General features: G+C 51.3%; 5 protein-coding genes across 5 annotated transcripts; 3 read left to right on the top strand and 2 right to left on the bottom strand.

The window, feature by feature from the left end:
- Positions 1–2967: 2967 nt before the first annotated feature.
- J4E88_006171 (uncharacterized protein) lies at positions 2968–4155 on the top strand (the record flags this gene model as incomplete). The annotated part of the gene is made up of 1 exon (XM_049399801.1): positions 2968–4155. One exon carries the CDS (start codon positions 2968–2970, stop codon positions 4153–4155), a length of 1188 nt encoding a protein of 395 aa, XP_049254112.1.
- A 1175-nt stretch (positions 4156–5330) lies between these two features.
- On the bottom strand, positions 5331–6690 carry J4E88_006170 (uncharacterized protein; the record flags this gene model as incomplete). Its single annotated transcript, XM_049399800.1, has 3 exons — positions 5331–5561; positions 5615–6489; positions 6618–6690. The coding sequence occupies 3 exons, from the start codon at positions 6688–6690 to the stop codon at positions 5331–5333; spliced, it is 1179 nt and encodes a 392-aa protein (XP_049254111.1).
- Positions 6691–7237: 547 nt separating this feature from the next.
- On the top strand, positions 7238–7873 carry J4E88_006169 (uncharacterized protein; the record flags this gene model as incomplete). The annotated part of the gene is made up of 1 exon (XM_049399799.1): positions 7238–7873. One exon carries the CDS (start codon positions 7238–7240, stop codon positions 7871–7873), a length of 636 nt encoding a protein of 211 aa, XP_049254110.1.
- Positions 7874–10585: 2712 nt separating this feature from the next.
- Positions 10586–11161, top strand: J4E88_006168 (uncharacterized protein; the record flags this gene model as incomplete). Its single annotated transcript, XM_049399798.1, has 1 exon — positions 10586–11161. One exon carries the CDS (start codon positions 10586–10588, stop codon positions 11159–11161), a length of 576 nt encoding a protein of 191 aa, XP_049254109.1.
- Positions 11162–11531: 370 nt separating this feature from the next.
- On the bottom strand, positions 11532–12659 carry J4E88_006167 (uncharacterized protein; the record flags this gene model as incomplete). The annotated part of the gene is made up of 6 exons (XM_049399797.1): positions 11532–11564; positions 11621–11682; positions 11992–12413; positions 12476–12536; positions 12590–12607; positions 12656–12659. 6 exons carry the CDS (start codon positions 12657–12659, stop codon positions 11532–11534), a joined length of 600 nt encoding a protein of 199 aa, XP_049254108.1.
- Positions 12660–14351: the final 1692 nt, after the last annotated feature.

Genomic DNA, 14351 nt, shown 5'->3' with positions numbered 1-14351 from the left:
CGAAATATTAATAAGAGAGGAATGTTGGCGACATGGATGTGTTGACGTGATATTAACGAGAGAAAGCTGATGCAGCTTTTCCCTTCTTGTATTCTATTGCGGATATATCGCTTTGGTCGTTGAGCTTCTTAGGAGTTGGCCGTGCAGGTGAAGAATCTCTGGGAATGGAATGTGATTTGTCGAGTTTGATTGAAGAGAGCTGACACAGCTTCTCCTGTGGTTTGACAATTTCAGCCTGTTGGTGACGTTGCGCGAGATGAAGGGCAAGGTTGTCTATGTTCAGAGTCAGTTAAAAGGCAATCACAGCACAGAAGCTTTGTCCTACCATGATTAGAGCGGTAAAGGGAGCTGTTAATAGAGAAGGCAGTATGCTTGATGTAATGAGCATGCCACGACATATCAATAAAGATCGGACTTGTGGCGGATAGTGACAGTTGCTAAGAAGAGCTGATGCAGCTTTTCCTTTGCAGTTTGTACTTGGCGCTGTCTGCGCATATAGCTATGAAACTCTTGAATACGAAGATGTTGATCATAAAGACGTAGGCAATAGGACCAAAGAGACGGATGAGACTGTTCTAGGGAGAGCTGACACAGCTTTTCCCTTGAATCCATTCTCAAGTGCGTCAGGATTCGTCGTTGTCGGTGTTGGGGAGCGATTGCCGAAATTGACTAAGGAGAGCTGACACAGCTTTTCCTTTTGTTCGACACTGTCCGCTTGTGGGAGATACTGGCGGTATGTCCGGGGTGACCTTTGTTGGAGTGGGGGAAGTTCGGCAGTAATCATGAACTGTGACTGGTAGAGGGGATCCGCCGCACACATATTCTCCAGATCGGTGATGCGGCTGATGGCAAAGAAGGCCAACATGCGATTTCCTCGGATTGTATAGTATGGCGAAGGGTCGACGGTGGACGACAGACGGTGACTAAGGAGAGCTGGCACAGCTTTTCCCTTGCTTCTGTCCACATTGCTAGGCCGTCGAGAGATGGATAGGGCACGTCGGGAGAGCTGAGGCAGCTTTTCCTTCCGTACCCATGCACACTGTTGTTGTCGCTGGATATAATGACGTTGTTGCATTTGATGTTAAAAGCCTGGGTTAGCGAGAGATGTGGTACGTCGGGAGAGCTGAGGCAGCTTTTCCTTTCGTACACATGCCCGCTGTTGTTGTTGTTGTTGTTGTTGTGACTGAGTGTAACGACGTTAATGCGTACGTTAGGAGAGCTGAGGCAGCTTTTCCTTCCGTACACATGCCCGCTGTTGTTGTTGTGACTGAGTGTAACGACGCCGATGCGTACGTCGGGAGAGCTGAGGCAGCTTTTCCTTCCGTACACATGCCCGCTGTTGTTGTTGTGACTGAGTGTAACGACGCCGATGCGTTTCATGTTGAAGGCTGGGGCGAAGAGCAGGAGATTCGGCACTTCGGGAGATCTGATGCAGCTTTCACGTCTGTCTATGGTAGGGACGAGGTTATTGGAGAACGAAGTCGTGCACTGTGCACTGCCGTATTAGCATGTTGTTCTCAATTCCCCCTCAAGCCAGAACATACCTACGAGCCGACCAAGGAAGGTGCGATGTAGCAAGACATACTCGACAAATTGATATGCAATCAATAATGCCGTATGTTCCAGTGCAGACCAGATACCAAGAAGCCGGCTTTGGAACAGTTTTCGAGGTGTTGAATCGTGGTGATGTGGGGTATCAGAGTCAGTGATGAGTTGAGGCAGTCGCCTTTCTAAAATGTGAGAGATCTGGGAAGGAAGGAGCGCAAATTTTCATCACGACGAGCCAAAACGAGCGTCAACCTAGATATTTCTTTCATTCCATCTCGTTCCCTTTCATCTCATCTTATTCAAGCACAATGGCCGCTCAAAACGCATCTTCGCCTTCGGGCATTCCCGAAACCCATTATGGGGTTTGGCACGACACGCTCGAAGTCCCCCCGACTATTGGCACATTGAATTTCGCACTAGTTGCAGCGATAAATGCGGATACTACAGACGTAGTGCCGCAGCGGATTACGAATAAGGGGAGTTATGGTCACTTGCGCGCGTGCCCGTGGATTGGGTGCGGCGTTGTAGGATCTGATGTGAAACGCCATCTTCGGGACTTTCATGACGAGAAATCCCCAAACGTCATAGTAGGTACCTTCTTAGCATCTTCTTTCTTGTACTTGATGACTCTACGTGCACATCTTCTCTACCTTACACTACGCAACATTTTTTGTTTACTTTTATTCTTTTTCTAACGTATCAATATAGTGCATCAACTGCGACGCAAAGAATATTACGTGCGACCGACCGTTCCTCGAGGCTGATGACAATTCTCCCTGCACAGCGTGTCTTCGCGGTGGTTACACTTGCGTTAGCCGAACAAAAATCGTGAAACGCGGTGGAGAACTAGTGCAGTTGGACGAGCCTGCTGCCAAGCGCCTGCACTAGGAGGATCTGTCAACGCTGGCCCTGCATACAGGCCGTGTTTTTCCTGCATCCCTGAGCCAGCAACGAGGTGCAGACGTCAACAATCGGCTGCTCTGAAGAGGCCTGACACGCGGACGACTCGATCACCGCGAAGAAAGCACCAGTTTCCATTACTACACTTTTCGATTTTCGATAAATCCCCATCGCTAGTCTGCGGCCACCCACACATCACGCGAACGGGGCGCTCAGACTGCGCGTATTTGCCCAGCGGGTCCTCGACTCCGCCCCTTGTTACCCTGACCCCGTATCCGTCTTGCACTCCACCATCAGCATTTCCTCTCGTTCCCCGTCACTCGTTTCGGCGCTTCTCTGTCCTATCGATATCCCCAGCGACTGCCTCCCCTCGTCGTTTCACTGCTTTTCTTTCACCAAACGATTCCTGAAACACGTCTGTTGGAGTACACGAGCCTTGAACACCGGTTCTCCTGAGCCTTTTCGAAGACTGCCCAACGGCAACCCTACCTCCGCACACACCTATACACCACAACCACGATGCGGCCTTCCGTCGGCTTCGTGGGGCTGCTGCTCGTAGTCGCACCCACAGTCCTCGCCCAGATCGAGAACGCACCCGAACTCAACACCGTCGCGCCCGGAGGCGACGCGGCGACGAACACAGCCGAGACCTCCGCCGCCGAGACAACACAAGCAGCGACAACGAACGCTGACGAGACTGCTGCCACATCACAAGCCGCCACCACGGAAACCACCGAGGCGGCAACCACTGCAGATGCGCCCACCAGCGCGGCCGCCCAGACAGGGTCTACAAGTGTCTTCAACCTCGTAGGCGCACCAACACTGGCTGGTATCGGTATCCCAGACATCAAGGTTCCCGACACAGCCGGCGCTGCCTTTATGCAAAAGTCCGATCTCCCCGATGGAACCGTCTTCATATGTGTTGGTGCTATCCTCGCCTTCTTCGGTGCGGCAGTGCTGGCGTGGCGCGGTCTCGTTGCGTGGTCGTTGCATCGTTCCGTGAAGCGGGCGGCCATGGCCCAAAACCTGGCTGATATCAAGGCCATGTCAGCAGTGCCTGGCAAGAAGCGGGGGATGTACAATGTAGTAGGAGCAAGCTCGACCATGTCCCTGGATCACCTGAACGCCGCCCCCATTGGCAAGTCAAACAAGGCCTTCAAGGGCGCGGCTGCCAACACAGCACAGCAATCGCAATCCTCTCTCTTCTTCTCCCCAACCGCAGGTGGCGCCGCGGGTATGCGAGATTCCGTCCACGTAGCTGGCAACCGATCCTCCACCTACCTGCCCGCGGGATACTACGCCTCTGGCAACGCAGCACCCGCCGCCGGATCACCACAAATGCACATTGGCAGCCAGAACCCCAACAATCTTTCTGCCCTCTCCCTCTCCACACCAGGGAACCGTTTCAGCGCGAGATCCGGCATGTCGCCACCAGAATCGCCGTCACTCCCTCCATCGCGAGGAGGCTACGCCCGCGCACCACCATCACGAGACGGCCTCTCCAACTACAACCGCAACAGCGTCGCAACCCTCGGCCACCAACCCGGCACCACAAGAAGCCCCGTCTACGGCCAGGACAACAACACCGTCAGCCAGTTATCGCTCAATGTACCGGGCGGCACGACTGTCCCTGGTGGCCGCACGCCGAGCGGATACCTAGACGACCTCTTTGAAAACCACGGCAACGGATCCAGAGAACGATTCTAGTTGGATCTCGAACAGCAGCCCGCAAAGCAGCGTGCCGTGAGCGCGTCGTGTTGTAGCCAGCAAAATGGTCCGTCGGCCGTGTATCGTTTTGCGTATGCGCCGGGTGTTGTGGCTCGTGCTAGAGCCGTGTCTGCGAGCACGATATCCATAATAGAAGATTACTACCGGGTATGAGTTGTGCGAGTACCACGACGGCAAGAACGCATTATTGAGGTTGTTGTCGAAAGTCAGAGAAAGAGAGAGAGAGAGAAGGAAGAAGCCAGCAAAGAGCGGTCTTGTCTTGTTGAACATCTCTTTGCTCATGCATGCCCATTTTCGCGCGTGCACGTTTTTTTTCCGTTTTCTTGCTTTTGGGATTCACGGCCGCAAGCTTGTGATACCAACATTATGCCGGTTTTGGCTTTTCTTTTTCTTGTTCGTTCTCTGCATTTGACTGTGGTACTGTCGGCGGATTTCTTCGCCGAGTCTACCCCATCTGCGGTCTTTTACTACTATCTCTTTTTTATTATCATGGCTTCTCTTATTATGAATGTAGGGTAGTTGCGCTCCTCCGTTGTTACTGGAGTTAGACAGGCGTTACAAGAATCTGCGAAAGGGAGAGTGCATCAGTTTCTAGCCGTTTGGCCACGGCATAGTCGTCGCGTTCTGATGGCTCGTTTTGAGCGAAGAGACAGTGGTATCTACTATTGTAGATGTAGATTTTGCATATTAGACCCTATAATGAAGTACTATTAAGCAAGAAAACAATCGACGTCTCGGTTCAGTGTGGTGACAGTGGTGAGGAGGAAGGAAGGAAGCAGCGTGTGCTGTGCTGTGTGTTACGGTACTGCCGGTACTGGGTAGCGCTGGCGCTGGGGCTATCGTGCGGAGTTTGTGGAGTACAACATGCGATATGACGTCCTGGTGTGTACATCGTGTACTTTGCTAATGCGTATTCGTTTAGCTATGTGGATGCACGGGTAGTACGGGTAGCATCACCTTAGATCACAGACGAGGCATAGACAAGTAAAGGGCTTTGACAATATTGAAAGCCAGTTTTAATGCGAAGCACACCCTTATGGTTCATCTATATCTTACACAAATGCATAGTCCAGTACCCTTTTTGTCTATCTACCACCAAACATCGATGCTAAATTTTGCAACGCTACGGCGTTGTGGCGTTTGTGTACATACGGCTACCTCGCCTTCTTGGCCATGGCCTTGCGTTTCCTCGCCTCGCCATTGAGGTTGGGCGCGGTGGCGTTCTGGATGGCGGCCTCCTCTTCAGTCAGGTTGGATGTCTCGACCAGTGGCTTGTCGAGCAATTCCTTCTTTCCGAGGATGCGGCCGGCGGTTTGGTTGTAGGCGAACATGGGGAGCTTGAATAGGAGGGTGTCGTAGATGGTGGGCTGGGGCTCCTCGTCGGGCTGGATGCTGTTAGTGAATGCACTGTGTTGCAAAGCTGGATAGGTGTACGTACGTCGACAAGGTATTCGCCCTTCATGCCATCCTCGTTCTCAACTTCCAAAAAGACGTTGCCGACGGAGTCAACGACTAGGATTTTGCCGTTCTCAGAGACGATGCGCTTCTTGGCTCCCTGGGGACCGGAGATGACCTCTGCCTCGACCGGGGTGCTGATGCCGTCGTCGCGCGCCTTCTTGGCAGCTTGCGCCTTCTTGGGTTTCTTCGCATCCTTCTCCATGGCGCGTCGCTCGCGACGGTTGCGTGGGCCAACCTCCTCAGGGGTCTCTTCGGCGGTTTCGTTCTCGAACTGCTGGGCGTTCACGGGGGCAGCACCAGCATCAACACCAGGAATGCCCTGAAGACCGCTCTCGTCACCCCAAGCAGTCTTGCGCGCCTGGCGGACGAACCTCTCGGCGTAGTCCCTGCGGCGCTTCCATCCCATGACCAGGGCGAAGTAGTGGAAGCCTCCACCAAGAACAACGAGTAGACCGAAGATGACGGAGCCGAGGCCAGGGCGGAAGCGCTCGTAGTAGTAGCCAGAGCCCCTCCATGCTGGGAAGCCGTTCCTCAAGAAGTGATCGTAGCGCTCGCGCTCAGGACCCTTGAGCAGCTTTCCCACGACCGAGAGACGCTGGTAAGCGGCGGTGACCTTCTTCAGGTGCGCGTCGGTCTCCTTCTTGGACGGCTTCTTTCCCGCTGGGTTGGTCTTCGCATATTCGGTAACAAAGTTCTTGCGGGCCTTGTCCGGGTGGAGTTCGCGCGACTTCTTGCGGAGGGCCTTGGTCAATTGGTCTTGGGACGCGCTGGGCTTGACGCCGAGGAGATCGTAGAAGGTGATGTTGGCACCGTCTGCTTTGGCGACCTCGTCACGGATGCGGAAGATTTCGTGGTCTGCAGTGCGCTGTCAGCAAGTAGCTCGCAGTTGCAGTTGCAGCTGGAGCTGGGGAAATGCATGTGGGGAAGGCGCATATGTGGCCGCAAGCATGCACTTGAAGACGACATGCAATTGGAATACGCACCCTCTTTGGTCCAGGCAGCGGCGAATGCTGCAAAGAGGCACAAGACCAATGCGAGCAACGCGTGAGATCTCATGGCTGGGGTGGATGAAGTTTGGCTGGTCTGCGAGCAAGTGATAGGGAGGCTGCAGGCTTGTGCCGCCAGATGTCCAGTAGTGCCGCGAGTGACGGAACGTGGCCCAATTAGTCTGACCGCTGTCGACGGGACACAGGTGTAGCAGGCCTGCGCGATAAAGAGGCTCTCTTCGCAGTGCAGTCACTCTCCGCTTTCACTCCAAGTCTCTAAGATTGAAACAAAAAAATGTGGCCTCTTCACGACTTGCATGTGAGACGCGGCTGAGCGTGTGGCTGTGGCTGTGGGCAGGCGCGACCCTGAACTACGGGATTCGCGGCAGGGGCCAACAAAAGTTCCCATACGGTCAGCGACACGCAACCTCCTCAACAACTCGACTTGCACTCCATCTACACTCACTTCAGCCGCGTCAGCGCATTCACTCTCTCGCGACTCTTTCCCATCCACGTAAGGCAGCCATCTACTACATACAATTCCACCTCCTGCCCCTCTAGAGGACACATCTCCAGCCTCCCCTCGATCTCCACCACTATCAGCAGCTGAACTGACCATGTCTTCCCCTAAAGATCTCGAAGAACAACAGCAGACCCTCATTACCCCCGACCAGCGCCAACAAACACCACCCCCCGAAATCACGACCCACACGCCTTCCGTCATGTCTCGCTTCAGCATCCCCATCGATGCCCTGACATCCCGGATGAACTTGGGCGGACGCTTCGACAGCATCCGCTCCACTTCAGTCTCGTCGCGATTCGCCAACCTGCGACCCATCTCCGAGTTCTTCGACTTCAAGCGCATCTCCAAGCCCGCCAACTTCAGCGAGGTTCAGAGCAGGGTCAACTACAACTTGGGCTACTTCTCGAGCAACTATGCCGCTGTCTTCGTCATGCTCAGCATCTACAGCCTGCTCACCAACTTGATGCTACTCTTTGTCATCATCCTTGTGGTCGGTGGTATGTTTGGAATCGGCAAGCTAGAGGGCAATGATCTCCAGCTCGGTAGCTGGCGCGCGAGCACCTCGCAGCTGTACACTACGCTCTTCGTCATTGCGATTCCCCTCGGACTCTGGGCCTCGCCCTTTTCCACTGTTCTCTGGCTCATCGGCGCAACTGGCGTCACCGTCGTGGGCCACGCTGCATTTTTGGACAAGCCCATCGAGTCAGCTTTTTCCGAGGAGGCGGTCTAGGTGGTCGGCCGCGAACTCCTCCTTACACTATGCCCCGCTGGGGAAGACCACCAGGGGGCTCGTCGGGTGTGGGGAGATACTACGAGGGGGGACAGAACGACGTGCACAGGTTTCAAGAATTGGATAGCGACGATGAGAAGGGTGGCGTTGTATTAGATCAGGCGTTTCAGCCGGCTTTGAACGGCAGGAGCATCAATCCGGATGAGCTTTACTTTAATGATATGGATATTAGAGCCTGGGAGGGCAGGGCAGCAGCTTTGGGTGAGGCAACATACCAGGATCGTGGTCATCAACAGGACTATGATGAGTATCTCGGCGACGACTTCGATACTGCTGAATACGAGGAAATGCTATTCCGGCGCGTACTCGATAAGATTCGGATAGCAAGAGCAGCGGGTAATCCAAACGTATCACTTAGTCCAGAAGAGTTACGCGCGTATGATTCACGACTTTCCGGACCAAGGACAAGAGCAGTTCGCCCTGAAATCCACTCTCGGCCGAACAGTGCTTCCTACCCCAACGACCCCACCAGTGTGGTTAGAGACGATGCGACTAGCAAGCACGGCAGTACTTCCAGATCGAAGAAAGATCAGAAGCGAAGTTCAATCTTTGGATCAAAGTCGAAGGAGAAGCCCAGCAGTCGCAAACGTACATCTACCGTATCAACCACAGATAGCCGTGCACCGCCACCCGGCTTCGTCATACCTGGCCCCGACGGACAGTCTGTGTATGCGCCCATCAATCCTTACCAGGGTAGCCTGGAACGGGAACGGGAATCTCCACGTCCAGCGTCCCGTTCCGCGTCTGATGCTAGTCACTACGTCCCTTCGCCATCGCACGCCAGCTTTTCTCGAGAAATGCTCGGCGCCTTTCCAGAATCTGTGGTTGATTATCGCCCCGCCACACCTCCACGGCAAGGTCGTATATCCTCTCGACAGGCTGCATACGAGGCTGATCTGCCACACGGGTCACGCACAAGATCGTCTTCCATTCAATCCGCTGGGCTTGTACCGTTCCCTGTGGAGCCTTACCAGTATCATAACTTCAGCCCTACGTCCTCTACATCACCGACTTCGCCTCAACCGCAGTATACACGGAGTGTAAGTTCAGCCGTGTCTGAAGCTAGCTACACATCAGTGCCACGGCGTGTCCCTGTCCCTGCTGCTACAACGGCATCACTTCAGCGAGCGGCACCTGCAGCACGTAGCCATGTCAGCCAGTCGGATCCAGCTCTAGCTGCACAAGCATCAAGCTCTGCTACTCCAGCCCAACCTCAGGAAGCTGCCAGAGGAAGTGGCCATGGAGCTGAGAGGCGGCGGAAGAGCGGTAAAAGTAGGAAGAAAGGTTGAAGCATCTCGATGTAGTTGTACATGGTACAAATCCCCCGCTCTCCAATCTGACACTTCTGATCCAATTGATTCTTGCTTTCGTAGACGTTGCATACAAGATAGTGGCCTCGAAGACGGCCACGTATGTAGTGGGCCCTTGATATTCCTGTTGTACTGATAAATATATGTATTGCTTGCTCCACTGAGGTGTGTTGTTCGATAACAGTCATTCGATCTGACTCTTAAATCAGTCAAACGTGTCTCGAACTGGGCAAGGAGCGCCTGCAGGAACGGGTCTGTCCCCTCAATCCAGCCCTTAGCACGATTTGTTGAATGCCATATTGCGTGTGCTGCATCTGCATCTTGCAGCTGCATCTGCGGTCTCGAACACTTGCAACGGTTTTCTAGACACTTATGCGACAAGGGTACGCGCACAACGGCCGTTGCATAACGGCAGTTTCGATCGCGATCACATCGAAAGTCCCGGGTAGCAATCAAACAAAAGCCAATATCGGTGTAGGAAGTTTTGGATGCCATCGTGTTGCACTGCCTCTCGCGTAAAGACGAATTAATCTCCGCGATTTTCATGGTTCACGCACATCATCGCACATGTGCACAAGTGGGATCTGAGACGGCATAAATCGGAGGTGGCGGTACCTGCAGGGCTACGCCGGCTACGCCCAACCACCAAAAAGCGGTCAGTTAGTCTGCGACGATCATTCCTCTGCTTGCTCCACAAGTTCGCGCACATCTTTAAGCTGGCCAAAGTTCCTTCCCTCATCAGCATTCCCCAACCGTGCCATCTTTTGTGGTCTTTTTCTACCCGTCGACGTGTTCCTTACTAGTCCTTGACTCATTTCCCACGTTTTCCCGTCGGAGTCGTCGTTGCGCACGGTGTGGCCTGTGTTGTCATAGTGTGCAGAAGTTGGGTTGCTATAGCCTCGAATTAGTTGGCTAGTAGGGCACCGCGCATCAGGCCAAGGCAGGGTCAAGGAAGCAGGGAAGAACCTGAGCTGAAGTGAGGCAAAAGAGGAGGCGATTGAAGCCCAAGAGACCCACATCCCTTCACCGGTTGTGTGTTTGCGACAGCTCTCTTCTAGTCCACTGGATACTGTTGCGCTGGCTTCAAGACTCACAGTCATAGAGTCGTTGTTGTCGCTAAACCTCATCACCGCGCATATCAAGAGTTATCTTGCGCTGAATGCGCTGGGCGGATCAATACACTTTACACCACCGCATCCCGGCTTCTGTTGCTCGCGCGCATTCATCCCGCCGCTCATCAACATCAACCCTCGGAGTATCAACAACACCCCTTTCAGCCTCCATACACCCTAAACCAACCTTACTCCTCCCCTCCTCAACCCACACCCCACGCCCCACCACCATGGGCTACGGCAGCAGCTCCTGGAACCCCTTCTCAACAGGGGGCTCACCCTCGCGACGCTCCTCATCCGGATACCGGCCTGGCTACGCCTCGTCCTCGTACTCGGCGTCCTCGCGCCACCACAGCTCCACGTCGCGCTACAAGCGCTCACCCCGCGACTCGTACATGCAACACCTGTACAAGAAACTGCAACACTTCCTCCGCGAAATCTGGCGCTACGCCCAACGCCACCCCTACAAAGTCTTCTTCATGGTCATCATGCCCCTCGTCTCCGGCGGCGTCTTGCACAAACTCGCCCGTCAGTTCGGCGTCAATCTGCCTGAGATGGGGGGGCCGGGTGCGAGAGGCGGGTACGCTGGCTCAGGGCACACCAACACCAACTACAATACCAGGGGTGCCAGCAGCAGCGGGGGCTACTACGGCAGCCAGGGCTACGGCTACGAGACCACCCGGAGCGCCCCCAGCAACGGCGGCGGAGGCATGATGGCCGGTCTCGGCAACATCGACATGCAGAGCGTCTCTTCTGGCATTGGCGGTCTGGCTAGTCTGGCGAGTATGGCAAGCAAGTTCATGTAAAGAGTTGAAGAGGAGCTGACTCGAGCTTCCTCTTCTAGGAACGGTCGAGAATGTCCTTACTATCACGCGCGTTGTCGGGAATCTGACGCGCGGGGGGAGTGACTGGTGACATGAGGAGCAGAGGAGTGATCCTCTGCAACAGGCTTTACCGCAGATTATGAGTGAGGAGATGGCGAGGAAGTGGGAGTATTGGAAAGGGCTGTGATGGGGAAGCTGTGATGGAGAAAAAGGCGGTACTTTTGTTTTGCCCTTGTTGGGCTTTTCTTATTGCACGACGTTACGACGGCGCGTTGTGGGGAGACGTTTGACGACGTTTTTCTCCTGTTCTTTTCCGTTATGGCTTGTTTAGCTTTCTTTTTCTTCCTTTTCGTTAGAGATATCCCTCCTTTGCGTAGGCTTGGACCTGCCTGGCGTTCAGATGCAAATCAAAACTTGCTCTTCTTATACCTTACTACTCACATCATGCGTGCAACGAACTAATATCATCAAGCCTGTGAAGTCCGTGTAGTAGATTATCCAATCTAAACCAACAGTGAAAAGAGACTCAGGTTCCCAGCTAAACTCCAAGGATATCGTCATTCATACACCCCATCCCCCTCCCTCCCTCCTCCCCATCCCCGCTCACCCAGAAACCACATTAGCAAAAACCTTCGCCGCCAACCCACTCAACAACCTCGCCTTATCCGCCTGCGGCATCTCCTGAAACACCGCATACACACTCTTCCCCTTCGTATCCCTCACAGCCCCCAGCCTATTCCCCGCCACCGCCCCCGCAACCATACCGGGGAAGTTGGCCACAATAAACCCCATGGCCCCTCCACTCAACCCACCAACTATACTCCAAAACTTCGACGTCGGATGCGCGTCTTGATCCGCCATCCCCTCTTCCCTAAGCATCTCCTCGAATATACCACCGAATTGCTCTTCAGAGAACCGGTTGTGGGATTCTTCCGTGTTGCCGGCGGGTGCGCTGCCGAAACCAAAGGCGGACCAGGGGAAGCCTTGGGCGAAGCCTCCGCCTGTGCCTGCGCCCGCACCCGCATTTCCTGGGATGTCTTCTTCGAAATCAGAGTCTGGTGTTGCGGTGCTGCCTGTGAAACTGTTGTAGGTGCGTGCGGCGTCGTAGTCGCGGCGCCGTGTCGCGTCTGATAGAGTGTAGTAGGCGTCGTTGATTTGTTGGAAGCGCTTTGTGCGGCTGGCGCGCTCGGGGGAGTCGGAGGGGACGCGGTCGGGGTGGTGCTTTAGTGCTGCTCTGTGGGGGGAGTGTTAGAGGTTGAGCAGAGAGAGAGGTTTGTGGGGTGGGTGAGGTGGTACTTTTTGTAGGCATCGCGGATTTGCTGTTGGGTCGCTTTCGAGTCGACCTCGAGGGTTTTGTCTATGGTGTTGTATGAGCTTTCGGGTAGGAAGTAGAGGTTTGTGTGCGCATACAGTAGTCTGGTTGGGGAGCTGTGTGGTGTTAGTTGGACGTTATCGCTAGGCTGCTGTGTATCTCACCCATGATGTTGGCTGGTTTCGGAGATTGGAATTCGAGCTCGAGAGTATTGTTTAGATTGATTGTTGGGTATGCGATCAAGGCAGTGAGCAAAGTTCAGGTAAGTGAGGATGTAGGTTGTAGGTTGTGGGTACAGTGGTGCGAAGTTCAGGGACAGGTACGCGGGTGGCAGCAATAACGTAGACGCGAGAGGTCTAGCCACATTGGTGCATACAGTCCATCTAACCAAAGGCGCGCCAAGACATAGCATGCGCTAACGCAAATAGGTAATTTTTAAAATATAGCATACTAGCGTTATACTACCTAAGAGAATTAGCGTACTTAGCAATAAAATTTTTAATTTAAATAATTCTTAGATTTATTCTAAATTAATTTAGACTAGATTATACCTATATTATAATATAGAGCCTTTTTTGCCTATATTTAACGCTAAGCCTAAATTTCTTAACCTTAATATATTAGACCTAGATATCTATAAGAGATTTAACCTATATTTATCTAGCTCTAGTAAGAGTAATAATAGTAGTGTTAAAGACTAGGTTAAGGTATATAGTTAAATTAATTCTAGAACAATTCTAGACTTATTTAAACTAAGGTATAGTTTAACTTACTTCTAGAAATAGCAGCGCGCCTCTCTTAGAGGCTAGAGTTATTAAGTATACTATATATCTACTCTAATACTCTAGCATAGACTCTAGAAGCTATGCTTATATTATTTAAGTTTTAAAAGTAAATAGGTAATATCTTTTAGTTAAAAGAGTATTATAAGATACTAAAAGTATAAGTAGCCTGCGTAGACTATTTCTAGATTAATTTAGAACTAATCTAGTATAAGTAGTTTTAATACTATAGAGCTAGCAAAGTAGAGAAGAAGAAGACTTTTAGCCTCTTCTTAAATTTAACTACTTTAAGATAGGTTTTTAAGTGCTCTAGTGTTAAGACGTATAAATACATTTAGAATTAATTATAGAATTTTACTTACTTATAGGTAGATAAAAGCTTATATAAGACACTTAGGTAGATAAAGATATCTATAGGCTAAATTAAGTAGAATAAAGAGAGAAGAAAGGCTAGAAGCTGCTTTAATAGGCTTTAGCGTTAGTTTAGAGATAGTATTTATACTAATAAAGAGAGTTTCTATAGTCTAAAGTTATTTTAGGTAGAATTAATAGTATATATAGTTAAACTATTTCTAGAACAATTTCTAACTAATTCTAGTAAGTAATAGAGCTTACCTTTTAGTTTATTACTTATAGTAATTGCGCTCTAGGTAATATAGAGCACTATATTTAGAGAGTACTACTAAGAATTAATATTACCTACCTATAAGCTCTTTTAGATAGTAGAGTAGAAGGCTCTTATAAGAACTATAATATAGTTAAGCTCTAAATCTTATGCCTAAAAGACTATAGTAAGTTCTTAAAGAATGTTTCTAGATTAATTCTAAACTATTTTAGGTACTAACTATGCCTAGAGTTAAGGTAAACTTATTCTACAAGACTATAATATAGTAATTAATATTATTATCCTCTTATATTTTAAGCAGGTTCTATACTTTATAGTAGTTTTAACTAGTATACACTAGTATATACTCTCTCTACCTTAGTAGCTAGACATAGAATTAGTTAAGAATATAGTTTATATATTCTAATTAATATTAATGCTAAACACTATAAGATATAAGCTATTTTGTAGATA

This window comes from Alternaria novae-zelandiae (assembly GCF_023758075.1).
Source record: "Alternaria novae-zelandiae strain BMP 2774 chromosome Unknown scaffold_12, whole genome shotgun sequence".
NCBI classification, from domain to species: Eukaryota; Fungi; Ascomycota; class Dothideomycetes; order Pleosporales; family Pleosporaceae; genus Alternaria; species Alternaria novae-zelandiae.
Note: the sequence above shows the minus strand (reverse complement) of the source record. Positions and strands in the feature narration are given on the sequence as shown.